Source organism: Macaca mulatta, chromosome 2 (assembly GCF_049350105.2).
Source record: "Macaca mulatta isolate MMU2019108-1 chromosome 2, T2T-MMU8v2.0, whole genome shotgun sequence".
Lineage (NCBI taxonomy): Eukaryota > Metazoa > Chordata > Mammalia > Primates > Cercopithecidae > Macaca > Macaca mulatta.
The window spans coordinates 114032938-114058814 of NC_133407.1; the positions used below are offsets into that span (position 1 = coordinate 114032938).

General features: G+C 55.7%; 3 protein-coding genes across 46 annotated transcripts in view; 1 reads left to right on the plus strand and 2 right to left on the minus strand.

Annotated features, from left to right (window-relative positions):
* Positions 1 to 25877, minus strand: part of RASSF1 (Ras association domain family member 1) — a 274834-nt gene that overhangs the window by 223906 nt on the left and 25051 nt on the right. The window lies entirely within an intron of this gene.
* Positions 1290 to 16108, minus strand: C2H3orf18 (chromosome 2 C3orf18 homolog). Of its 7 annotated transcripts, none has more exons than XM_077990365.1 (5): positions 15984 to 16108; positions 9939 to 10334; positions 6198 to 6223; positions 5393 to 5540; positions 1290 to 4215 (listed from the first exon to the last, which is right to left on the minus strand). In XM_077990365.1, the coding sequence occupies exons 2-5, from the start codon at positions 10170 to 10172 to the stop codon at positions 4135 to 4137; spliced, it is 489 nt and encodes a 162-aa protein (XP_077846491.1). In that variant the 5' UTR covers positions 10173 to 10334; positions 15984 to 16108; the 3' UTR covers positions 1290 to 4134.
* On the plus strand, positions 13945 to 25870 carry HEMK1 (HemK methyltransferase family member 1). Of its 38 annotated transcripts, none has more exons than XM_077992919.1 (13): positions 13945 to 14278; positions 16012 to 16423; positions 16797 to 16882; positions 17197 to 17290; positions 18705 to 18876; positions 19895 to 19965; positions 21896 to 22030; positions 22353 to 22417; positions 23011 to 23060; positions 24007 to 24112; positions 25021 to 25116; positions 25293 to 25406; positions 25558 to 25870. In XM_077992919.1, exons 2-13 carry the CDS (start codon positions 16394 to 16396, stop codon positions 25592 to 25594), a joined length of 1056 nt encoding a protein of 351 aa, XP_077849045.1. In that variant the 5' UTR covers positions 13945 to 14278; positions 16012 to 16393; the 3' UTR covers positions 25595 to 25870. The 38 variants fall into 38 exon arrangements, with proteins under 38 accessions (XP_077849045.1, XP_077849037.1, XP_028700004.2 ...); XM_077992911.1 differs by having other exon boundaries at positions 16012 to 16413; positions 16791 to 16882; XM_028844171.2 differs by having other exon boundaries at positions 16012 to 16413; positions 16791 to 16882; positions 18744 to 18876.

Genomic DNA, 25877 nt, shown 5'->3' on the forward strand with positions numbered 1-25877 from the left:
CCTGGGCTGAAGCCCTAGAGTTTTCTCTGGGGTGGGGGAGGTGACACCCACTTCTTGTTCCTCCCTGTATGCCTGCTGCCCTTCCCCCAGCTCCCTCAGGTTGGGGCAGAGGGGCAGGGAGTTGCTCCTGGGGAGCATTGACACCTGCCCTGATCTTCCACTGGCAGCACCAAAGCGCCTCGGTGAGGGGCGGGGATTGCTGCCAAGGAGCTTTGAGGGCCGAGGGGAGGTGACAGAAGGTGCCACAGGCAGACCCAGGCCCAGGTGGGAGGGCATCCTGGTCCCACCCCACCTAAGGGGTCTCCATGCTCTCCCCCTCCCTTCCTCCTTTTCCTGCAGCTGATGTCTACACATTTCTTGTTCTTCTCTCAGCAACTCTGGCCTTTTAGAGTGTCCTCTGGGTGACTAAGTCCCCCCTGTCCTGAGCCCTCAGAGGACAAGTTGTGTGGGGATGTCAAAACAGCGTCTCCTGGGGTTCCCCCAGATATCATGGACCACGGCTCTCGACACTGAGGCCTACTGAGGGGTGCAGCTGGGCAGGATGGGGCGGGGGTGTCTGCCCTCAGCCTATAAAATCCCTAGGCACACCCTGCCCCCACCCCACCTTCTTTTTCCTACAGCTGTACATATAGAGATATATAGACCTATAGAATGTGTGTTATGTGTGTACACACACGCACACACCTGTTTTCCTATTTGACATCTGTCTCCTCCATCTAGAATGGAAATGCAGAGTCTAGGTTGGTTCACCCTCAGGACCGTGATGCCAGGCTCATGATAGACGCTTAGCAATGTTTCTGGAAGGAATCCATAGCAAGGTCAGGCTGCTGTACTGGAGTTTCTGGGCCCTCCCCCACAAGAACTTTCCTTTATATTCTGTAGGCATCCCCAGTGTCTGCCTGCAGCCAGGCAATGGGATTATTTCATTCACTTTGGCTCAAAGGTGACATTTCACTTTATTAAACAAGAAGATGGCCTCTGAAGGCGCCAAGCCACATCTTCAGATACCACCTACCGCAAACTGCCCAGCTTCTGAGCCCAAGCCCTGGTTGCTACTCCCAAGGAAGGGTTTTACTTATGGAAGAGTGTGTGTGTGTGTGTGTGTGTGTGTGTGTGTGTGTGTGTGTGTGTGTATTGTTGGGCAGGGGGCATTTCTCAAAGGGCTCCATTTAACAGTCAATTTCAGGAGCAGTGAGGCAGGCAGGTGACTCCATCTCATCCCACTGCCTGACTGAGGGTGGTGAGCACACCAGGCTCAAGGCCTCAAGGAGGACACGCCAACCAGAACATTTCATCCCAATATTTATTGACCCCACACTCTGGAAGACCTGGGAACTTGGTTTTCCTGAAGGACTGGGAATAAGAGATAGAGAGCAGAAGGTGGGTGGATGGGGCAGAAGGTGCCTGTGAGGGCACAAGAGGTGTGAACAGGGGCCCTGGCACCCACAGAGTCTGCTGCCCTGTGCACATCGTCCAGCCAAGCCCGCCCTGCAGGAGAGGGGCATGGGGCAGGCAGCAGGAGCGGATGGGCACTGGGGTCCTCCTGGAGCCACTGTCCAGGTCCTGGTCCCTGGAAGCCAGCCTTACTCCGCAGGCCCCGTTTCTTCAGGATCCCCCAGACTCTGGGTCTTCTGCAGCTCCCACATCCCTGGGCTGAAGGGCCACCCAACAGGAAGGGAGGACACAGTCCACCACCACCTCTCCTCTCACTCATGCCCCTCCAGAATCCTGCCAATCTGTTGAGGGAAGGAGACCTCTTCCAAAGATCAAGGCCATCGCTGACAGGCTGAGCTGTGACCCCAGTGTGGTTGGTCCGTGGGCACGTGGCCCTCCCCTCACCTAAGGCCCTGTCTGCTGGCCCCTTCCTCTAGCTCAGCCCTCCATCGTGGAATTGGGGGGTGGGGGGGCTCACCTGCCCCTTATTTTCATGACGCTGGCCTGCAGGCTCAGTTCTCTGGGAAGGGCCTGGATGTCACTTAGAGTTCTGGTCTGTGGGACTTTCAGGGCTAAAACTGGAATAGTCCTGGGAAAAGCAGGATGGCTGGTCACCCTAGTGTCATTCTCCCCCAAACCCTTCTGAACCCTGCAGGTGGGTTCCACACAGATGACCCTAATGGCTTCCCACCCCTCACCCTTCCCCTGTACCCTCGTGCCCCAGAAAAAGCGACACTGTTTTGCTTCCTTTCGTGTTTCAGACTCAGCTCCTATGGGTCCTGAGGCACCATACCTTCCCCGGGGCCCTTGGGGCTCAAGCCTCCTTCCTCCCCTAGTCCCACAAGGTCCTGTCCAGTTGACCTTTCCACCCTAGGGGGTGGCAGGCCTTGGGACCCCAAGCCCCAGGGCAACCTTGAAGTCAGGGCCAGAGGCATTTCCTCAGATGGCTCAAGAGAAACCTGGGCTGCCACCTCATAGCTGTGATCCAAGCAACTATCCCCAGGCCCCCGACAGCCCCTCACCCATCCTGCCCCTCCTGGGGTTCCACACCGCAAGTGTCACAGGCTCACACTCCCTCCATGTAAACATCTTCATTACATCTTTAATGCTCTCACATGGAGCTGCTCTGGGTTAAATTACAGCTGTATGCATCCTGAATTCCTGGCAGCCTCCAGTCGGCTCAAGTGCTAACTTATTTATAGCATTTAGAGGAGGGAATAAATCCAGAACCTTCTTCATGGGGGCTTCCTAGGCCCTTCCCTCCTGACACGTGGCATTTGCCCAATGGAAGATCTGCACACACTACCCCTGCAGCCCCTCCAACCAGCGGCGGACAGTGATGGTGGAGAGGCTGGGCACGGGACATGCCTCTGTGCACGCTTGTGTGTATACGTATGTCCAGCGTAAAAAGATGCTCCGCTCTTGGGGTCTGTCTCTGCCCAATGCCTTGCCAGGACCCCTGGCATCAGCCCTGACCCTCCAAGGCTTATGGAGAGGCCAAGTGCAGGGACCCATCTCCCCACTCTCTAAACACTGAATGGCTCTTCCCATAGATGGGATGGAGGTGGGAAATTCATAGACTAGGTTTTTTAGATCTTTTTCTGAGGTGCAATCCCTCACTCAATTTCAGGCAGTCATAACTGCCCCCTCTAGCCTGCAGCCTGTGATTACTGCCTTCAGACCAACAGCCTCTCCCAACCCCAGATCCTCAGTAGAGCCCAAGACAGGGAGCCGTTTTCAGAAGCAGGTGAGCCCAGTGAAGCAATGCAGTGGAGAGAGAAACCCTGCCGTGCATGCTTCCCTCTTCCCAGCAGTCCCTGAAGACTGAAGGCAGAGAAGATAGCCTACCCTGATGCTCTGCTACATACCATGGGGTACAGGTCGACTTGGAGGGTGGGGCCAATGTGGACAATCTCATCCTGCCCTCTGTGCTGGGACAGGCACGTCTGCCCATGGGCACACTCATGCACATGCATGAGGCCTCTCGGCAGGTCTGGGGGGCTGCATCCTTCCACTTCTGTTCCCCTACTTCCTTCCTCCTCAGCTCCCATCCTAGCTTGGCCCCAGTAACATCTGGTTGCCAAGGATGGGTGGCTGGGAGACCCCCTGGACCCTCTGTAGTATGGATGGGCCCTGGGTATAAACTGTCCTTCTCCTGCATCCTTGCATACTGGGCAGTTTCAGCTCCATCTCTGGGCTTCTCAGGGCCCATAACAGGTGCTGCCCTACCCTGTCCCTATAACTTGGGTGGTTTCCTCTACCCACCCCAGAGGAGGCTCCAGATTCCAAAAAACAGGTCTTTCCCTAACAGAGGGAAACCTCCCCTTTCCTCCCCCAATCCCTCCCACTCCGTATCTCCCCCGATTTCCTCCACGTTAGCAGGGCAGACCCTAATGTGAGCGATCTGGACAGGGGATGAGGAAGCCAGCAGAGGCTCTTGACCTTCTCAGCATGAGGGATGCCCTTTGTGCCAGGGCCCCCAGGTCAGGAGAAGTCAGTGGTCAGAAGTCCAGCCCAGCCAGGGCCCTCTCTTAGAGCCTAGAGTCAGCAGGTGGGTCTGGAGAACAGCTGGGGCCTGGCAGGGCCTCTTGTGTCTTGGCAGGGCAGGTCCTCAGAGTAGGTCTTGACAATCAGGGAGTGGGGAGCTCTGTGGGCACCATGGCGGGTCTCTATCAGAAGTTCAGGCTTGTCCCAGGCCACTTACGCATGGATGGCATTGGCCACATCGGTAAACACCAGCCGGCTGGGCCTCTGCAGTGGGCCCTGGGAGGGCAGAGTAGTCTGCAGGAAGACAGGCAGAGGCATCAGAGACCATGGGCAAGGCCATGCATTCACTGGCCTGGTCACCTCCACCCTCACTTCCTGGTGCCTGCTTATGCTTGGCACCAGCAATGGCTTCTGCCTGGAATGCCCTCCCTGTAAGCTCAGCCTAGAAATACTACTTGCTCAGATGACTCCTCCCTAGCTTGCCCTGTCACCTTGGAGGCACTTACTGTGATGATTTAATTACGCATGCATCGCCTTTTCCCACCGGGGGATCAGAGGGCAGGACTCTGTACCCCCAAGCCCTAGCACAGGGCCTGGCACAGGGAGGAACATGGGAAACAAGCGTCAAGTGGCCAGCAGTCCCAGCGGCTGGGTGGACCAAGGTTCTCAGTGCGAGTTCCTGAATATCCCAAGGGGGCAATATATCCTGACCCAGGTGATGCTGAACCTTTGGCAAAACCAAAGGGTCTTCAGACTCCCAGCCTGGATTCTTTCTGAGCCCAAGAAGACGCAAAGAGGCTGGATGAGTCAGGGGCAGGTCAGGCCTGCTGATGGTGCTCTGGCCCGGGGGGATTTGGGGGAATGGTAGCAAGTGGTCAGGCAGCCCAGTGGCTACAGCAGATGGCCACACAGGTACCTATCCCTTTGGACACAGGAGGCAAGTTTGGCTGGGGTCTTCACATGCCTGGGTCTGTCAGCTCCTGGGAATCCACCAGCCTACTCAGAGGTACTGCTGCCCAAGAGTCTGACCCCATCCACAACCCACTCAGGGCCATGGACTCTCAGGAAGCAGAGGAATCTGGGGTCCTAGCCACCAACAATCTCCCCCATTAGTCCTTTCCTACTTTCCTAACCAGTATGTGGGGGCACACGGAGCAAGAATTAGGATTTTCACTTGTGGATGAGAACACTGAGGCTCGGAGATGCCAGTGGGTCTCCCAAGATCAGCAGGCTATGGGGCAGAGCCAGGCTGGATCCCAGGACTGCCTCGGCCTGGCCTTGTGCTGTGAGTTTGTGTGTGGCCCCAGAGCAATCTGACCACTTTCTGAACAAATCTGGCAAAAGCCATGTACCCAATACCTGCTATCTGACCAGAAGGCAGGTGCTAGAAAGCTGCATGAGAAAGGAGGGAGGGTGAGGGTGGAGGACAAAGGACGCTGCAGGCGGGGTGGGGAGCCTGGTCAGTGCCCACCTTGCCCTGCATGGCCTGCACAGAAGTGGCAGCCTGCACAGAGGCGGCGTCCCGCCCATGTTCCAGCAGCTCCTGCTCCAACTCATCTTGTTCCTCCATGGGGTCGAAGTTGTACATGGGCATGAGCTGGTGGCGTAGCTTCTCCAGCCTGGAGATGGGGGCAAAGGCTGCTGGGGACAGGGCAGGCCCTTCCCCTCCCAGCAGCCCTCCAGGCCTTGCCTGCTGACAAGCTGAGCCATAGCACACAACCATGCTTAGGGCCTTAAGATTTTCCTTGAAATGAGAACAAATGACAGACATTTTTGTACCTATAATACCAGCTCAATCCCTTAAATGGGTAGCCAGGGAGGCAGCAGTTATCCACTCCAGGGTAAGGCCATAGGCCAAGTAGCTGTTATCCATGGGCCCTACAGGGATCACCTAGGTTAGGGCCTTGCTGTAACCCACAGCGTCTGAGTCTCAGGTGGGATTGGGGAGCCAGTAGCAGTCAGCTCAGAGCAGCAGGGCAAGGGTAGTGGGCAGTTGGGTGGGAGTAATCCCAGCCTTCCCCCTCCCTGCCCATCCCCAATCCCAGGGTTATACCCAGTTATCTAGAATCCTCACACCTGCCTGCCCTGTGTGTTAGATCCTTGTGGGAGGGGGGCCCTCAACCCTCCCCAAAGGAAAGTGGTCACCCCCAACTGTGAATGGGCAGAAGAGGCCTTGACTCCCTGATCAGCTTTTCACCTACTTCCTTCAGAGCCCAGCCCAGCACTGCCCATGGGCTCGAGATTTGGTTGGGATTTTGGTTGGGGTGGGGAATTACCTCTTCTTCTTCCTGATGTACAAAACCTGCAAGAGAAGGAGCAGCATCAAATGGCAAGGAGAGGAGGCCCTGAGGAACCCAGCAGCCCTTCTGGATGGGGACATGCTGAGGCTGACGAACAAGAGACCCGTGGGTCCCCATCCTAATGACACATACACCACCCCCGTTCACCTTCATGCCTCCCTTTTTTTTTTTTTTTTTTGAGACAGAGTCTCACTCTGTCACCCAGGCTGGAGTGCAGTGGCACAATCTTGGCTCACTGCAACCTCCACTCCCGGGTTCAAGTGATTCTCCTGCCTCAGCCTCCCAAGTAGTTGGGAGGGCGTGCACCACCACACCCAGCTAATTTTTGTAATTTTAGTAGAGATGGGGTTTCACCATGTTGGCCAGGCTGGTCTTGAACTCCTGACCTCGTGATCAGCCCGCCTTGGCCTCCCACAGTGCTGGGATTGCAGGCGTGAGCCCCCGCGCCTGCCCCATGCCTCCTTTTGACATTGTAGCTGCAGACAGTGCCCAGGCTGAGTTTGGAGACTCAGAGGCTCCCTCCAGCCTGGGAGCCCACACAGTTAGGCCCAGCCTGGGGACTGGTGGGCCCCACCTATTGGCTGAGCTGCCAATACTAACTGTAGCTCCAGCCACTCAGCACCCACCTGTGGCTCCCCAGGACTGAAGAGGAAAGGGAAGACTTCAGCACGTACCCTCCGCTCGACTCTTCCCAGGCTCAAAGCCATATGCAGGGAAAAAGTAAAGGGACCAGGTAAGGTGGTGCGTGCCTGTAGTCCCAGTTACTCAAGAGTCTGAGGCAGGAGGATCTCTTGAGCCCAGAAGTTCAAGTCCAGCCTGGGCAACATACTGGCACCCCATCTCTATAACAACAACAAAAAGAACCAGGGCAGGCAGTGGCCAGACTCTGTAGTGTGTAGAGCAGTGGCTCTAGGCAAGGCCCTGAGCTGGTGGTCTCTGGAGTTCCTATGGGAGGCTGACGGCTCCCAGTGGACTAAGGTAGGGGTGGGGGACCGCAGCCCCTCGCATCAGCCCAGGTCAATCCCCCAAAGCTCTGATGCAAGAGGAACCCCTGAGGTCCGGTCCCTCAATGTACAACCTTAAAGATGAGGGCCTAGGCAGCCTGAGAAAACATCTAGGACTTCTAGGTCAGAGCAAGAAACCCTGTACAATGCACTGAGGAGAGGAAGGAAGCAGGTAACACTTGTGGGACCACCTTGGGTAGGGAATCCAGGGACTTCTGCCATCATCCTGCTCTTCCCTAAACTGGCAGTTTCTGACTACCAGGAGCATGACTACCTCTGCCTGGGGGAAAGCACAGCCCTGTGGTTTGCTCCAAATCCTCCCACATTCTTTGTGGCCCATTCACAGCTTGAATCTGGTTTGGTTTCCAGCCTGGCCCAGAGCTCCTCCTGCAGGACCCCCAAAACCTAAAAAGAAACTGGGGTATCGATCCTCATTCTCCCTTCCTGTCCAGGGTCCCACGTAGGGGTGCTCCCTTGCTCTCCTGTGGGTAGGCTGTGACAGGAACTCTGGGATCTTCTGGCCCAGCCCCTGCCACCATGAGCAAGTGGATCCAGCCCCAGCCCCAGCCTCTGCGGTCCCCACCTCTCAGCCCTTGCCCCAAGCCCTCCTCCCTCCCCTGAGACCCTGGGATTCAGAAGGATCTACAGAAAAGGCCAGAACTTTTACTCAATTTCCATGCCTTTTTCCCTGTTCCTCAGCTAACACCCACCCCCACACCTTCCTTTCCAAATCTTCTCTACCCTTCACTGTCCAGCAGGTGCAGCCCCGCCTCCTCCAGGAACCTCCCCCACCACTGATCCTGGTCTGCCCGTGCCAAGCACTTTTTCCTCCTGGGTAAGGCAGAAAGCCTGGTGCAGATTTGCTCCTCCTTGTACCCACAGCCCTCCTTGAGGCTGGCATCGGGGAGAGGAAGCAGCACTTAGTGAGCACCTCTGGGCCTGTCTGCAGTCCCCAGGAGCTATCTTCTGCCCTCCGCTGCCTTTGTCCTATGAGCTTCCTACCTCTCTGATTTTGGCAAGCGGGCCATCCACCCAGGCCTTCTGAATGTTCCTCTAGAACAAAGAGTAAGAAAGCGTTCTCAAGTTCCAAGGACAAAACCTTTCACTGAGAGTAAAGAGGGCAGTTTCTAGGCCCCATTTTGCCCTTAAGGGTGCCTCCATCTGCTTACCCACTGCATGGGTGCCAAGGGAAAACACTGGCATCCTGCCTTACCCCCACCCAGGAGACCTCTCAGGCCCTGGCCTCATTCTGCCTATGCTGCACCCTGGGCCTGCTTGCTGGCTGGCAGTTGCTCCCTGGCAGCAATCTGGAGCCTGTGGGGCCCATATGGCAACCCTGGTTTAACAGCAGCTCCAACCAGGCCATGATGGACCATCCACAGCCCTACTTGTCAGAGCAACATGCTCCTGAGCCCAAGGCCAGCCATCGGAGCCTGCAAGGGGCAGTGAGCAGAATCCTACCATTGCCAGGCACACTGGGGAACTTCAGGGGCACCCCATCCTCCCTAGTCTCAGCCTGCACGATCTCCAGTGGTCCCTCAGTGACATTCTGAGTGTCCATGTATCATCTTAGGGGGACAGTCCATATCCTTAGGGACTGACACCAGATCAAGAGGCGTCACACTCACTACTGGATGATACCTGCAGCCCTCTCCCCAGCCCCCTTCCTTCCTGATGGCTACCACCTCCACCCCTTCTCATGACACGGAGGCCAGGCTTGCACTTTGAGATCTCAACTCTAATTTTGCTTCTCAGCTGTCCCTAACCACCCAGCCTGGAAAGCTCCTGCTTTCCTGCTTGAGTCCCCAAGTCAGTCCCTGCAGGCTTCCCTTGGAACCCTTGGTTTTTATGTTTCCCGCTTCCTGTAAGAACCACAGGGCAGGACCTTGTCTTCCTAGCCTCTATTGGGTCCCAAAGGCCTGGTCCAGGGCAGGTACACTCAGTAAAGTGAATAAATGAATGTTCACTGCCAACAGCCTCCCAGGCGCAGATCAGCTCACCCAGACTCTGCTGCTCACAGTCCACATCAACCACCTTTAAGCCTCTTCTCCTATTGCAACCCCATACCCACTGCCCTAACTGTCCTGCTGGCTGCTCACAGAACCTCCTGCCTGCCTCCAAACTTTTGCCCATCAGGACCCTCCACTTGGAACTCCCTGACTACTATGTGGCCTTCACCACCCAGCTCAAGACACCATGTAATTCCCGAGAACCTTTTCTGTTTCTTCCAATTGGAAGCATTGCCTCTCTGGTCTCTGGTCTCTGGTCTCTGGGCCCCAGTGGACAAATCTCTGTCAGAGAGGAGGACCGCACTCTCATTAATAGATTGTTGGCTGGGCGAAGAGGCTCATGCCTGTAATCCCAGCACTTTGGGAGGCTGACGGGGGCAGATCACTTGAGGCCAGGAGTTCAAGACCAGCCTGACCAACATAACGAAACCCCATCTCTACTAAAAGTACAAAAAATTAGCCAGGCATGGCAGCTCACACCTGTAATCCCAGCTACTTGGGAGGCTGAGGCAGCAGACTCGCTTAAGCCCAGGAGGTAGAGGTTGCAGTGAGCCAAGATCGAGCCATTGCACTCCAGCCTGGATGACGGAGCAAGACTCTGTCTCAAAAACAACAACAACAACCACCAGATTGTCTTCTGATTGAACAGGTTCTCTATAAATCTAAATACTGATTATCCTCCCCCAGCCTACCCCAGCTCTCACCATGGCCACAGCCAGGCCTATCACCGTGATGATCCCAAAGGACAGAAGCATGGTACCCACGCCGGCCGTGCCACCAGCCGCATCAGGGATTCTGGTGTCATTAAAGGTGGTGGCCTCTGGGCTGAGGGTAGTGGTCTCGGAGGCTGGCCCATCTGTGGCAGGTTCCAGGTCAGACTCAGAGGTGGGTGGGCGGCTGCTGAACCAGCCCCTAGCAGATGCGGTCCTGGAGTTCATGCTGACGCGGAGAGGGCCCTGGCTGAGAGGCTGCCTGAGGCCAGTCAACCTGCCCACTCACTCCTGACTCCGGAGTGCCCCAGCCTGTGGTTCTTGCCACCTGTGGTGGCCACCTGCACAGTCACCTCCTTGGATAAAGGGAGCCCCCTGCCTTCCTGGGTGCTAGAAAGGAAAGAATAAGAAACATAAGGCTAAGGACAGGGACTCGTAGTGAGATGAAGTCTCTCTAGGTTCTGAAAGCATTGGTGAGGTAAAGGTTTGAGGGCAAGGATGAGGGCAAGTTCAGGAGGCATTAGGACACATATTTACATATCTATGGTACCCCTGTTTTTAGGAACAAAAATGAAGCCCTGCATCCTCTGTGGATAAGATGATCATAGTGATCAAACCTGGAAGATATGAAAGACAGCAGGGATGTTTGAAAGAAAAGGTCTCCCTCCCCTGATCAAAAACTCCCCACAACCTGCGTCCCCATATCCCCCACCACCCCACATCCACCGCCTCATTCCCTGCCTCCCACATCCCTCATCCTGCTTGCGGAAAAAATACCACAGCTTTTTCCTTTCCTGGAGGGAAACACTTGCCCAAGAGTCAGACAAGCCTGTCTTTGAAACCTAGCTCAGCCACTTAACTAGTGATCCCTGGAAAGTCACTCCACCTCTCTGTGTCTCTGTTTTCCTGAGTCTACAGGGTCATGGGGTTACAGAAATGGCAGAACAAACAGGTCTCAAAGAAAGACTTAGTTCAGCACAACCCCCATCCACAGTAAGAATCCACTACATGTTAGATTTTCTCCCCATGGCCAACCCAGTCACAAAGGGGAGACATGGGAGCCCCTGGACCCAGTCCACTGTGTGGTCCAGACTATGCTTGGAGTGTGGGGAGGCTGATGTGGAAAGACCAGAAGACAAGAAGGAGATAGAGGCTCTGGTTCTTTGGCCGGGCTTCTCTGCAGGCTCTCGGGGACATTGGACTGCCCTTCCCACCCACCAACAATAGAGGGGCTGCTAGGGTCAAGAAGAAAGGCGAGGAAGGAATGGAGCTCCCAGTTTGGGCGCCTTCTCTTCCTTTACCCTCCTCCTCTGGAAGCAGAAGGTGAGAGATTTGCCCAGTGCAGAGGGCCCTGGTTAAGGTGGGGTGGGAAGAGGTCCCAGCCAAGCTGCAGAGGGGGCGGCCTAGGGAGAGGAAGGATACCTAGCTCATGGGTACACACGTCCCTTTCTGTGCTGGTTCATGGGCATTAGTGGGGGTGCCTCCCTGTGCAGATGCATGTATGTGTGTGAGGTATGTACACACCTCTGGTGGCCCCTGAGGAAGGGGCAAGGCTGGCAGAGGGCTATGGGGTAGAAAGGCTCATCCCTCTTTGCCTTCTCCCTCCAGCTAGGCTGGGCACATAGGAAGTCCCGGGTTCTTTTATTGGTTTTGCAACTGATCCCGGGCGTGACCTTGGGCCAAACCCTTAACTCTGGGGCTCTGTTTACATCGCCTCCCAAAGGAGAGAAGGGGCCCTACTGACCACTTTCGCCTGGAAAGTGCCTCAGGGTCCAAAGGGTAAGGGAAGGAAACCGGGGCGAAAGGGGTCGGCACCGCGACCTTTGAGAACCCGCATGCCGTTCTCCACCAGGTCTCTCAGTCCTCCCTGCCCCAATCCCCATGCCCGCCTCCGCGACCCTGTGATGCCTCCCTTCTTGCACAGGAGCAGCGACCTCAGCACTTACTTAATCCTCTCCCGGCGCCGAGCTCAGTTGGAGAGGCTAGGGGTGGTAGTGACTGGCAGGAGGCCGGGGCGGGGGGAACCCCCAGGCCCGGCGTGGGGCTGCGGGTCCGACCAGAGGTCCACCCTCCCTGCAAGCTCCGAGCCGCTGGCCAGGCCCGCTACTGCGCACCGGCCTCAGCTGCGAGCGCTGGCTCTGCCGGCCTGAGCCAGGGTGGGTGAGCTAGTGTGGGTAGGGCCGGGACCCACGGCGGGGGTGGGGCCGGGCGGGCAGCCTCGGGGGATCCCCGAAGCTACAGCGCCTTGCCTCCCTGCGCGCTCCGCGCCCCCGGTCCCCGATTGGCTGTCGGGCCTAGAGCCCGCCCAGAATTGGACTGTTCGCTTGTCGCTCGGGTCTGGCTCCACCCCTAGAGGGAGCCTGGAGCCTGGAGCCTGGAGCCTGGTTGCAGTTTTTAGAGAGTAGCCCTGACTGCGTGGCCTGCGCTGAAGTTGGGCTGGGGACCGTACGTGGCTAGGTCCTTCCCAGGCCAGACCTCGGGACCCCTGCCAGCTACCCGTGCCAGGGCAGACTCACGCCCCCAAAACGCGGATGTACAGAGGAGACTTGGGGAGAGCAGTGGACTGGGAGTCCTTGGGCCTGCACTGAACTCTGGCTGACTTTGTGACCTTGAAGAAACTACTTTTCCCTTCGTGAACCTTGGCTTTCTACTCAGATGGGTCCTCTGGTGTGAGGGTTCTTGGCAAATGACTCCAACCCCGGGCTAGAAATGGGAAATCTGCGTCCAGAGAAGTTGAGAGTGGGGCGGATTTATTATTGGGCACCCCGACCCAGGCAAGTCTACATATACCCTTACAATAGCTTCCATCCACAGCATGATCAGCTCAGGGAAGGAGCCCTCAGATACTCCGGAGCCCTCAGATACTCTTAATCCGCCGGTTTTCAAAGGAGTGGGGGGTCACAGGGTAGCCTGGTACAAATGCGAACGCTCCTGTGTCTCCCGGTCTGGGAAGGATCCAGGGAAACGGCATGTTTAATAGTTTAAGGCCTGGCGTGGTGGCTCACGCCTGTAATCCCAGCACTTTGAGAGGCCGAGGCAATGGATCACCTAAGGTCAGGAGTTCGAGACCAGCTTGACCAACATGGTGAAACCCCGTCTCTATTAAAAATACAGAATTAGCCGGTCGTGTTGGCTCACGTCTGTAATCCCAGCTAATTGGGAGACTAAGGCTGGAGAATCGCTTGAACCTGGAGTCCGAGGTTGCAGTGAGCAGAGATCGCGCCATTGTACTTCACCCTGGGCAACAAGAGCAAAACTCCGTCTCAAAAAAAAAAAAAAAAAAAAAAAAAGGTAGTTAACAGTACATTCTGGTGGGGGGATGTTGACAAGACACACTTTGCGAGACGCTGCCGTGTATTTTATAGAAGGCGCAACTGAGGTCCAGAGGGGTCCCAACACCTGGACAAAGTCTCTTGATGAGTTGCCAAATAGAGTCAGGATTCGCACCAGGAAAAGAGTGGCCCCTGGGGTCTGGCTGCCACTCAGCCGGCCCCCTGGTGGGCTCTGCCACTGACCTAGGTAGGGTCACGACACTGGGACTGGACCCCAAAGTTGGACCTGTCTTCAACACTGGAACCCGCCTTCGCACAGCTCCACCCGGCTAAGATAGACCACGCCCCCGGACATCTGGTCCCCGCCCGAACACACAGGCCCTTTGGTGACACGCCTCCGTTCCGGCAGGCTACTGGGCTCTGCCCACACACCTACCAGGCTCGGTTCCTAAAAGCCAGCTCGGAGCAATCCCCTTGGGTTGGAGCCAAATCCCTGATGTGATTTTAAGGAAGACCAGCAGGTCCGGGTCTCCAGGGGTCAACCCCACACACATCCCCCGCACTTTCCTGCATGTAGGCCTGCGGGCGTAGAGGGCGTGGAATTCACACCCTCCCCACCCATCCGCAGGGGTCTCCTGGGAGGAACCCACAGGCGATGGGAACCCTGAAGCTGGGCTACGGTGTCCGCCCGAGCCTTTTCTTAAATGCGCCAACCCCGGAAGCGGGGCATCCAAGGGAGCGAGCGACGGGCCACGCACGTCCTGGCGTTCAGTACGGGGCAGCTTCTCCGGCTGGTGGGAGGGTGGGGAGCCTCTCAGGCAGGTATGCACGGGAGGTGGGGATCGGAAGGGGATGTTTCGACTGCAACCGCCTGGAGACCTGGCCGGTCCCATTCTCCATAGTGCAGATGGAGAAACAGGATTGGAGGGAGGGGACCCCGTCTGGGTCGTTAACAATGCAGTGCGTAGCTGTGAGGGAATTTACACCTCTGACTTCGGGCCTTGGTTCCTGGGACGGCGTACTGGTGCACAGAGCCGCTTCTGGAGTCTGGTGGACTCTCGGGTTCGTGTCTTGCCTGGGACAGTTTCTTTTTCTCTCTCTCTCTTTTTTTTTTTTTTTGGAGACGGAGTCTCTCTCTGGCACCCAGGCTGGAGTGCAGTGGCATGACCTCGGCTCGCTGCAACCTCTGCCTGCTGGGTTCAAACAATTCTCCTGCCTCAGCCTCCCGAGTAGCTGGGACTGCAGGCGCCGGCCACCGTGCCCGGCTAATTTTTTGTATCTTTAGTAGAGACGGGGTTTCACTATGCTGGCCAGGCTGGTCTGGAACTCGTGACCTCGTGATCCGCCCACTTCGGCCTCCCAAAGTGCTGGAATTACACAGGCGTGAGCCACTGTGCCCAGCTTACCTGGGACAGTTTCTACCTAAGTGATGTTGGGCAAGTCGCTTCCCTTCTCGGACCCTACTTGTATTTGAAGATGTGGCACTTAGCAGGTGCTCAATAAATGCTAGTTTGGACTTTTATCTGGAAGCAAAGGGGACCGCTGATTTTAAACCTTCAGTTAAACTTGCTTGTGACATCTTTAAATATAAAATTGTAAATTTTTTAGTTGGCGGTTTACACTAATGTCCTGGATTATGGGTTAAATTAGGAGGAAATTTTCAGCATATAAATCCTTGACAGTACACACAAAATGTCAGATTCAAAGCTCCCAATCAAAGGCAATCATCTGCCCCTTGTAACATCAGTTAAGATCGTGTAACATCTGGTCTCTGCTGTGTGTTGAGCTGCCTCCCAGGCCTTGGATATTCATAGTCTAATGCTTTGCTTGCCATGGGTTTGGTGTGATTTTCTCCCATCTTACGGATTAAGAAAGTGAAATTCAGAAATAATGACTTGCTTAAGATCACACACACTAGGTTAGACACAGATCTGTCCTATCCCCAAATATGTGCCCTAACCTGCCACCAACCCATTTATTAGCAGAGACTGAGCCATGGGCTGAGCCCATTCCAGCTAAAAATGTGAAGAAAACATAAGTGGCAGGCCGGGCGCGGTGGCTCAAGCCTGTAATCCCAGCACTTTGGGAGGCCGAGACGGGTGGATCACGAGGTCAGGAGATTGAGACCAGCCTGGCTAACACGGTGAAACCCCGTCTCTACTAAAAAAATACAAAAAACTAACTGGGCCAGGCGGCGGGCACCTGTAGTCCCAGCTACTCGGGAGGCTGAGGCAGGAGAATGGCGTAGACCCGGGAGGCGGAGCTTGCAGTGAGCTGAGATCCGGCCACTGCACTCCAGCCTGGGTGACAGAGAGAGACTCCGTCTCAAAAAAAAAAAAAAGGCCGGGCGCGGTGGCTCAAGCCTGTAATCTCAGCACTTTGGGAGGCCGAGACGGGCGGATCACGAGGTCAGGAGATCGAGACCATCCTGGCTAACACGGTGAAACCCCGTCTCTACTAAAAAATACAAAAAACTAGCCGGGCGCGGTGGCGGGCGCCTATAGTCCCAACTACTCGGGAGGCTGAGGCAGGAGAATGGCGTGAACCCAGGAGGCGGAGCTTGCAGTGAGCTGAGATCCGGCCACTGCACTCCAGCCTGGGGGGCAGAGCGAGACTCCGTCTCAAAAAAAAACAAACATAAGTGGCCAAGACAAGAATGATCAGATAGGTGGGTGAGGCTCTAAATGGAGTCAAGGGGGTGTCAGCAAGAGCACAACTATTCTCAGGCAATGTACTGGTAGAAGGGGGGATGTCATACAAGGCTCACCTGCTTTCCTGGTTCCTTTCACTCCCAGGGTGGCAACCAACTATATCTGAGGACCAGAGCCATTTTGGGGCACCAGAACTTGTGACCTCTCCATCTCCACCCAGCTGGGTCCAGGGGCCACTCTCAGCACCCACCTCAGCAGCTGACATCATAAGGCAGACTTGGGAACCTGGAAGCACTCTGGAGAACCTTTTCCTGAGACATGGAGCTTTGGGGCCGTATGCTGTGGGCCCTCCTGTCTGGCCCAGGGAGAGGGGGAAGTACCCTCGGCTGGGCCTTCAGCTCATGGCAACCCCAACCACCTCTGGCTGGGTTATCCAGTGCCACAGAACTGGTCAGCCACTGGACTAGGGTCTTTGAGAAAAGAGGTATCCCTGAGGCCCGGGAATCCAGTGAGTACATCGTGGCTCATGTCCTTGGAGCCAAAACAGTTAAGTTCAGTGTTGTCAAGAGGACAGGAAGAGGGAGGAGGGAGGACTTTGGGAAGGGATATCCAGGTTTTCTGTTCACTAAGAGTTCTTAGCTGAGACTGATGGGATTTTTCTGAAGGAACGTCTTAGCACCTGGCACACACTGTAACAGTTTGTTGGATGAATGAATAAATCTCTGCCTAAGTGTTCTGGGATAGACACCTGGAGGCCTGGTATTAGCTGTGTAACCTTGGGCAGGATGCTGCCCCCTCTGGGCCCAGATGATGAGAGCGTTGGGCCTCCAGACCAGTGCTAGGCAGGCATTATCCACATAAGACACCTGGGTTGGGGCCCCTGGGCCCAGTGAGCCAGCCACTTACATTCTCTGTGGGGACAGTTTCAGAGCCTGAGGCCGGCACTTTGGACCCAGCCCTTGACCTCTCAGCAACTACAGTGTATCCGGGAGCTGAGTAGCCGTCGATTGCAGAGGTGAGCACCCATGGATCAGACCTGAACAATGTGTTTGGGGAGCAGCAGTCCAGCTTCCCCTATCCCCACCAAGTTCAGGGAGGAGGAGAATGTCCAAGGACTAAGGAGGTGTTAGGGTGCAGGGGTGGCAAGAGTGGGGCTGGGGTAGTGAATAGAAGAAGGGAGGGAGGGAAGGCTTTGCCTCAGGAGTCCCAAGGCCCTGGAGACATGGTCTTGCCTGATACCCTTGGCCACAAGTGGTATCTCTCAACCCAGGCATGGTCCTATTGGTCCTGGCTCTGTCAATGATGACCACCCGGCTGCCCCCTCTGCAGGATGCCGGTGCAGTACATCCTTGGAGAGTGGGACTTTCAGGGGCTCAGCCTGAGGATGGTGCCCCCAGTGTTTATTCCTCGGCCAGAAACAGAGGTAGGTGTGCCACCAAGGCAAGGCAGGATCAGGATGAGGGTGGAGTTCAGGGTACCGGTCTTACCCCAGGCTTCCTCCAGGGGGCACTGGGGCCCCATGACTTCAGGGACATTGCCTTTCTAGACACGTATCTTCTCACTGTCTGTGGTGGCAGAGCCCAGAGGACAAGATTCCTGTTGGTCCCCTTGACTGTCATGTTCCAAGCTACCACCCCAGCCTCTAGGTCTGGCAATGTCCCAGAGTGCCTCAAATAGTGCTGCCCAAGTACTTAGACTGTTCCGCTGTTTCTCTGGGAGCTGTCCCATGGCTTACCCAACCCACAGGGAACAGTGTCCTCCAGCAGCTTCTCAGGAGGCATGGAGGAAGTGGAGAGGGCTCCAGCCGGACACCTGGAGACCTGGTATCAGCTGTGTGACCTCGGGCAGGTCACTGCCCTACTGCCCTCTCTGGGCCCAGTTGATGAGAGGGTTAGGCCTCCAGACCAGAGAATCTGATCTACTGACTGGTCTGGTAATCACCCGTGTTGTCCCTCAAATTACTAGGACTAGGGATGTGCGGCGCAAATGTGCTATCCCTTGGTAAGGCACCCTGGTCCTGGAAGAGACGTTTTCTATGGCCCTTCTTGGACTCCCCTCTGACTTTGTAGGTGGCAGAGCTGGGAGCCAGAGGGTACAGACCAGGGAGTAGAGCTGAGTGAGAGCTGGTGGGCAAGTCAGAGGGCGGCACGTTCTGAGAAGGAATGTTTCTAGAAAGACCCAAGCACACAAACATTTCTGGGAAAGATTCCCATTCCCCTGCCGTGGCCAGGGGCCCCAAACCCTTCCTTCACTTTCCCAGCTTCTGTCCCCTAGCCAAGAAACTCTCTGACACCTCTCCCCTCCATGTCATCTGGTTGGGAGGCCAGGTCCTTGCTTCATTGCCCAGTGTCAGGGCAGGGACAGTAGGGAATCTGAGGCCTTGCTGAAGTCACAGGGCTGTCAAGGAAGGGAGCATGAGGGCAGCACTTGGACTTCCTGACTCCCAAGTCAGAGCCCCATCCCTCTCATGGTGGCTCCCCTATCTGGGATTGGCATGACCTAGGACACAGTATGGAGACCCAGAGCAAGGTGTGGCCTGCCACCTGCAGGCCTTGGGAGGCTTACCTGTGGCTCCCAAAAACACGTGATCTCTGGCGAAGAGATCATTTGCTGTCTCCGGCTGCCCAGGGTCAGGGCATGGTGACCTTTGAGTTCCTTCAGAGCTGACCTGGCACCAGCCATATGTGCCAGGGTTCTGAGTATCAAGTGTGGACTTTGGCTCCCATGTGGCCCCTGATTCTTAGATTGGTCTGGGCCAAGAGAGCAGCTCTACTGCAAGGGGTGGGGTGAGGGGAGATGCTGCGATTGGGAGGCCAGGTGCTCACCTCACTGTGCAGACATTTCTGAGAACTCACCAGGTTCACCCCAATGTAAAGCCACATCGGGGGATGCCTTACCAAGAACTCAAGAGGACGTGGCCTGTGGCAGAGAGTGGTGAGAATGGGTGCAGAGGATGGTGTCTGATGAAGGAGGAGTCTGAAGTGCAAACTTGCAGGAGGCATGTGACCAGTGAGTTGGATTTTCCCTAGGGGTGAGAAGGTGGTTCAGCTTCTGGCCTGGCAGTGAGTACAGTAGGAAACTCAGGGCTGGGGGTGTGAACCATTCTCACCTGGCCTGCTGTGAGGCTGTACAGGTTGTGGGAGGATCAGTGTTTTGTCTGTGATTGACTCGAAGGAGGCAATGCCACCTCCCTGGGTCTGCTCCACCAGGGATGCCATCCTAATAGAGGGTACTTGTGGGCACTCAGGTTCTGCTGAGGCCTTGGGCCAACCTCTTGATGGGGTATGAAGTCCATGTTGGGGCAGCAGTTCTAGGCAGAGCCAACAGCTGCCTGCCCCTCGCCTCCTTCCTGCATGCCCCTGTGCCCCACCTTGTTTTTGGATTCTTTCCATATTCACCTGGAGGGGGTGCCTTGAGCCTGTGACCAGCTTGGCTTTTAGTCTCCCTGAAAGAGCCACCAGCGTCAGGCTGAGGGAGGCTTTTCACTGGGCGGAGAAGAGAAAGTTTCTGGACTTCTTGTGCTGTTGTCTATCCCTGCCCCAAGTGGCCCTACAACCAAGATGAGCCTCCTGTGCTCTGGAGTATTATGGCAAGCAAGAGGCCAATAGCCGTGGCAGGGGCTCAGTTTCTCAGCTTCTCACCCTCCCCAAGGTGGCCATCCACATATGTGGGGTGTGTCTTTGAGTATCTCTGTGAGGTGACTGGCCAGTGTGGCTGACTGAGGGTTCATTCCCCAGCCAGAGTAGGTCTATGGCCAGGAAACCAAGAGAGGCTCAACACCTGACAAGTCCTGGTCACCCTGCCAACCTCTCAGCGTGTGGCCTCACCACTGAGACCACAGGCTCTCAGCCACAACCCTACACTGCTCACTCTGTACCTGTCCCAACCCTGCAGGCCCAGATTGCCACAAGTACCCTAGTGGTCTCCGGTAGTGCCTAGCACAGGGCTGGTGAGAGCTAGTGAATATATGCCCTCTCCTGCTGGAGCTGGACCCCCTCACCCACAGGCAATCATTTGTTTGATGCAGAAGAGGCTTGGAACAGGGAGGTTTGCACCTGCTGGCCAAGTTCTGCCTGGCTTGGACTTGCCATCCTCAGGGTGGGTGAACATTGTTGCTGGGGTTGGGGGCCTGGAAGGGTGAGATACTTTTTGGAACCCAGCACTGGGGAACTTATGTGGAAAATGGGTGTGAGTGAGGCTGATGGCATTGGGGTGTTGGGGAGACCTGGCAGTGTGAGACGCAGAGGGTGGTGCCACAGAGAGTTTGCCCAGCACTTAGAAAGTAGCCAAGAGGGTCGGGCGCCATGGCTCACACCTGTAATCCCAGCACTTTGGGAGTCCGAGGCGGGCGGATCACCTGAGGTTGGGAGTTCGAGACCAGCCTGACCAACGTGGAGAAACCCTGTCTCTACTAAAAATACAAAATTAGCCAGGCATGGTGTTGCATGCCTGTTATCCCAGCTACTCGGGAAGGCTGAGACAGGCGAATTGCTTAAACTGGGAGGCGGAGGTTGCGGTGAGCCAAGATTGCGCCATTGTACTCCAGCCTTCCAGCCTGGGCAATAAGAGCGAAACTCTGTTTCAAAAAAAAAAAAAAAAAAAAAAAAGAAAGTAGCCAAGAAGTCTGTCTGTGGGCCAAGCCCTGCCAGTGTGGGACACACTGCGATGAGTCTGACCTCAGGTCTTCCTGTTATGGAGTCTGGTGGGAGAGGCACACCGCATCCTTAGGCTAGACCTTAGGCTCAAGGTGGGGAAAGCCATGGTAGAGCCTGGCCCAGGCTTGAGGAAGGCTTTATGGAAAAGGTGGTCCTCTTTTCAGATCAGGGAAGCACCCACTTGCTGCCCACCATCCCTAGCTCCCTGAGCCAGTCTTTCCTGAGACCTGGGGTCCCAGGAGTTCTGACCCTCTGGGAAACATTTTGGCCATTGGACGGTAGGAGCCTTCCACCCTTCACCCCTACCCTATGTTGGTTTGCAGGCATAGTCCTCGCAGGCAGTGGCTGGGTAGGCAAGGCTTGAAACCCTCTTGTTTCCAAAGTGGCAATGTCTGAAAATGTCCTCCTGCTGCCAGGGCAGGCACCTCCCTCTGCACCCATGCCTGTTGAGCTATGCCTGTGTATGCCACACCCCTCAGGTCCTTAGTCAGGACCATGTTCCCCCATGACCCATCTTCTCCAAAGGAGGGAATTCCCTGTCCCTTTGGCTTAGGAGCCTCCCTGGGGCCTCAAGCTCAGCTCTGTCACACCAGCTCCTGATTCTTGGCCACCATGAACCACAGGCTAGGTAGGCTCAGGTGGGGCCTTGACCCCAGGCCTCAGTTTCCTCATGGGACACTTGTGAGGATTTAACAGATTAATACAGGAAAAGCTCTGGGAGCAGGATCAGGCCAGAGGGAGTGGCCAGGAACTATCAGATACAGTTCTTGAGATGGAGTGTTGCTCTGTCTCCCAGGCTGGAGTGTAGTGGCACGATCCTGATCCACCGCAACCTCTACCTCCCGGGCTTAAGCAGTTCTCCCGCCTCAGCCTCCCGAGTAGCTGGGACTAGAGAAATCCGCCACCATGCCCATGCCCGGCAAATTTTTGCACTTTTAGCAGAGACGAGGTTTCACCATGTTGGCCAGGCTGGTCTCAAACTCCGAACTCAAGTGATCTGCCCACCTTGGTCTCACAAAGTGTTGGGATTATAGGCATGAGCCACTGTGCCCAGCAGAAATGCTAAGAATGGGAGGATGTCTGTAAAGGGCTTAGCTGGGGTTGATTAAACACTTAACATGACACAGGTGTGGATTAGCTCATTTAATCCCCACCATATCCCCATGAGGTAGGCTATCCTCAACTGGGCTCAGTTGTACAGATGGGGAAGCTGAGGCGTGGAGGGGCAGGGTGACTTGGCCATGGCCCAGCTGACATGAAGGTTAGTCTGGCTTTGGCTACCTCCCCTTCCTACGTTCACAGGGGTAACTGCTTAGGCCTCTGTACCAACACCCCCAGGCACCAACTCTGATCCAGACCCCTCTGCTTCACAGGAACTGGTTGAGTGGGTGCTGGAAGAGGTGGCCCAGAGGTCCTATGCTGTGGGATCCCCAGGCAGCCCCCTCATTCTGGAGGTAGGCTGTGGATCGGGAGCCATCTCCCTCAGCCTGCTGAGCCAGCTCCCTCAGGTGAGCCTCTCCACCCACTCTGGATAGACTGCGACTGACACTCACTGTCCCTCCCATTAGTGCTTCCCCCACATCCCTCTGCTAGGAGCACTTGAGGGGAAGCAGCTAGATGAGGGAGGACAGGGCTGCCCCTAGCCCACTGTGGTTCACAGACTCTAATGCCTACCACATGTATCTGGCTAGATTTTGGCCAAGAAGAAAAGGCTGTTGGGTATTTCCCTTCTCTTCTGGTGGGGGGTTGGAGGAGGGTCTCCCAGGCCCAGTATCTCCCAGCATCTCTCAGCATTGCCTTCCACATATCCTCTGTTTGTTCTTGGGACAGAGCCGAGTCATTGCTGTGGATAAGGGGGAAGCTGCCATCTCTCTGACCCATGAGAACGCTCAGAGGTAGGTGGGGGAGTTGCACTTTGGAGCCTGATCTTGACTCCTTTTCAGGTTTCAAACTCACTAATGTCTGATTTCTCCTGCCAAGAAGGAGGAAGCAGTGGGGTAGCCTGGCATGGGTCCCATGGGGTTCTGAATGGGTAGTGGGCAGTGAGTATCTTGCCGGTCCAAGAAAGGTTGACTACAAGACCTCATTCTTTTGTGTTTTTTTTTTTTGTTTTGTTTTGTTTTTTTGAGATGGAGTCTCGCTCTGTCGCCCAGGCTGGAGTGCAGTGGCCAGATCTCAGCTCACTGCAAGCTCCGCCTCCCGGGTTTACGCCATTCTCCGACCTCAGCCTCCCGAGTAGCTGGGACTACAGGCGCCCGCCACCTCGCCCGGCTAGTTTTTTTTTTTTTTTGTATTTTTTAGTAGAGACGGGGTTTCACTGTGTTAGCCGGGATGGTCTCGATCTCCTGACCTCGTGATCCGCCCATCTCGGCCTCCCAAAGTGCTGGGATTACAGGCTTGAGCCACTGCGCCCGGCCCAAGACCTCATTCTTGTAGTGAAGGGTAGGGATCTGCCCCCGTGCCCACCCCTTTCTCCCTGTCTATCTAGGCTTCAGTTGCAGGACAGGATTTGGATCATCCACCTCGACATGACCTCAGGTACCCTCCCCTGAATGTTCCTTAACATAGGGAGACTAGATACAGGTGCTGCTGGGTGGATGAGGCACTCCGCGGACATGGAGGGAGGGCTTCCCCAAAAGCCACACAACCACACACATGAACACACACAAATGTGTGTGTGTGTGTGGTTGTGTGTGGCAGTTCAAACGAAGCCTTGGCTGAGGACAGACAAGTTGCTTTTGCCTCCTAGGCTGACCTGACCCATAAGGGTCAGGTCAATGAATTCCTCATAACTAATGAGTTAAGGACTTGCTTGTTGATAAGCAACAACAGATAAGCAAAAGCTTAAAATAATGCCTTCAGGACCAAAATACTTGAGTGCCCCTCTCCCCCTGCCTGGCCTGGGAAGAAGCGATCCAGGCACTGCACAGCTCAGCCATAGCCTTTACAGTGTCTCTGGGCCTCCAACTCCAGTTCTGGCTCCATTGCCTTACCCATGGGATCCTTGAGCCTCATGTGCCCCCCCCATGGAGTGTGATATACTTGGTGTAGCACCCGGCACAGGGTGAAACCAGTAGTCAGAGCCATCAGGAATTGGCTGATGAGGCCAGGCCCACCCTCTGTGTACTCTCAGTCCATGTTGGCTATAAGGCTGGTGGAGCTACAGAAGAGAAAGGCTCTTTCCTGCCTAGGCAATCAGGAAGGATGCCCTGGAAGTGGCACTTGAACGGAGTCTTGTGTAATGAGGATTTTTGGCAAGGACACTCTATGTCTTGAAATGAAGGGCTGCCATGTTAAAGCATGCACATCCTCCACCAGGCTGTCAGCTGAGGACCCTGGGCACTAATTTGCAGGTCTGACTTATCAGATCCAGTGGCAGGCCCAAGGTGTGGCGTGATAAGAGGGACATAGTGGCAGGGGGAGCTACCATCCTTTACCTCCCAATGGGTTAGTCCCTACTGTGTGTCCTCTTCTTTGACGACAGAAAGGAGCTGGACACACTTGCCCTGGGGCCCTGTGGACCTGGTCGTCAGCAACCCTCCCTACATCTTCCACCAGGACATGGAACAGCTGGCCCCCGAGATCCGCAGGTGCTAAGCAGGGTGGGCCAGGGAGGCCAGGCCTGGAAAGGCCTAACGGGATTAGTCTGCCCTCGATCGAGGACCACGTCATCTAGAGGGACAGAGGAGTTGGTGCTGAAACAGGCAGTGGTGTTAAGTGGACGCACTGGAGAGCCCACAATCCTACCTAGATTCAGCATCTGCCTCCCTACTTAAGACTACTGAACAGCCACCGAACCTCTCTGGGCCTGTTTCCTGCCTCTGAAAAAAGAGAGGCAGTGCTCTGCAGGGCCATGGGAGGACTCAGTGACGACTTGAAAGCATCAAACACAGTGGAGGACTCATAGGGGGTGCTATGTAGATGGGCACATCATTTTATAGAATACTGAGGCCCAGAAAGGGAAGGTGTCTTGTCTGTGGTCACATGGGGGCTCAGTGGGAAAGCTGGGACTAAAACTTGGCCCCAGGCTAGCTTTGCACCAGGCGATCCTGCTCTTACACAGGGGCTGAGAACCAGGGGCAGCCCAGGAGTCCTGGATGGGGCAGCAGTCATGTTGGATGGGGTTGGGGTGTTGGCTCTCCCTTTCTGGGCTCTCAGGAGTGGTCAGGACTAGCCCCAGATCTCCCAAACCAAGAAGAGGAGCAGCCTTGTGGGGAGACATTCATGCCCTGACATGAGTCAGTCCATCAGGAGAGGCCATCAGCCAGTGGGATTCAGCAAGCACGCCTGGCACTGCCTGGCAGGGTGCTGCCCATGAGAGGAAGGGAAGAGGAGCTGCCACCCATTTGGGGCCCTCCTTCTCTGGGTCCTCAGATTTGCCCTTCAGTCTAGAGTGTAAGTTCCACAGGGCCCCATTTGTGGAGGCTCTGCCCATACCCTCCGTGCATTTCAGATACCCCTTCCTCAGGCTGTCACCTCCCACTGCTTTCCCTTTCAGCTATGAAGACCCTGCGGCCCTGGACGGTGGGGAGGAGGGCATGGACATCATTACCCACATCCTGGCCCTGGCACCCCGGCTCCTGAAGGACTCTGGGTATGAATGGGATGGGTCTCCTAGGTCTGTCCCCAGCAGCCTCCACTGCTCCTAATGTGTACTGGGCAGGCCCTGGCAGAGATGAGCACAGGACCCTCACCTCACCAGCCCAAGCAGCCCAGAAGGGCAGGCCCCAGACCTGTCCTACTGAGCCTACCCATTTCTCCCCCATGTAGTAGTATCTTCTTAGAAGTGGACCCAAGGCACCCGGAGCTTGTCAGCAGCTGGCTTCAGAGCCGGCCTGAACTGTACCTTAATCTTGTGGCTGTGCGCAAGGACTTCTGTGGGAGGTGAGCTCCTACCCCTCTTTAGCCCTGTAGCATGCTGGTCTTTCCACTGGGGCCATCCTCAGCCCTGGCTGTCAGGAGAGTGTGCTGTTCCCACTCCCTGCTCATTCCCTGAGGCCCAGGTGGTAACCAGCCCCTATCCCTGTCTCCTCAGGTCCCGGTTCCTGCATATCCAGAGGTCTAGGCCATAGTGTGGCTGCCCTGTGGATGCCTTGTCAGTGGCGCCAGCCTGACCGGAGGGAGGTGGATGGCACTTTCCAGAACCCAAGTGCTTATGGCATTTCCCAAGGTTCTGTGATTTACCCATGCTCTGCATTTCTAGGATATTTCTAGGACACCTGGGTAGACCCAAGTTCTCAGTCTGGCTCCATCACATCAGGGTGGCCGAGGGCAGTTGCTGTGTGTTGGTGAAATAGATGTGGGAGTATTGGGGGATATGGCCAGTAAAGTATTGAGAGATTAACAAATGGTGAC

Coding starts and splice junctions, on each gene's coding strand:
- C2H3orf18 (XM_077990363.1), bottom strand. CDS start 14,109: ATGGGACCGGCCAGGTCTCCAGGCGGTTGCAGTCGAAACATCCCCTTC. Junction 5,666..6,197: donor TACATCAGGAAGAAGAAGAG/GTAATTCCCCAC, acceptor TCTCATTTCAAG/GAAAATCTTAAGGCCCTAAG. Junction 4,216..5,392: donor TGCAGGCCATGCAGGGCAAG/GTGGGCACTGAC, acceptor GTCTTCCTGCAG/ACTACTCTGCCCTCCCAGGG.
- HEMK1 (XM_077992911.1), top strand. CDS start 16,186: ATGGAGCTTTGGGGCCGTATGCTGTGGGCCCTCCTGTCTGGCCCAGGG. Junction 16,883..17,196: donor AGTAGCCGTCGATTGCAGAG/GTGAGCACCCAT, acceptor CCCCCTCTGCAG/GATGCCGGTGCAGTACATCC. Junction 18,877..19,894: donor TTGCAGGAGGCATGTGACCA/GTGAGTTGGATT, acceptor TGTTTGATGCAG/AAGAGGCTTGGAACAGGGAG.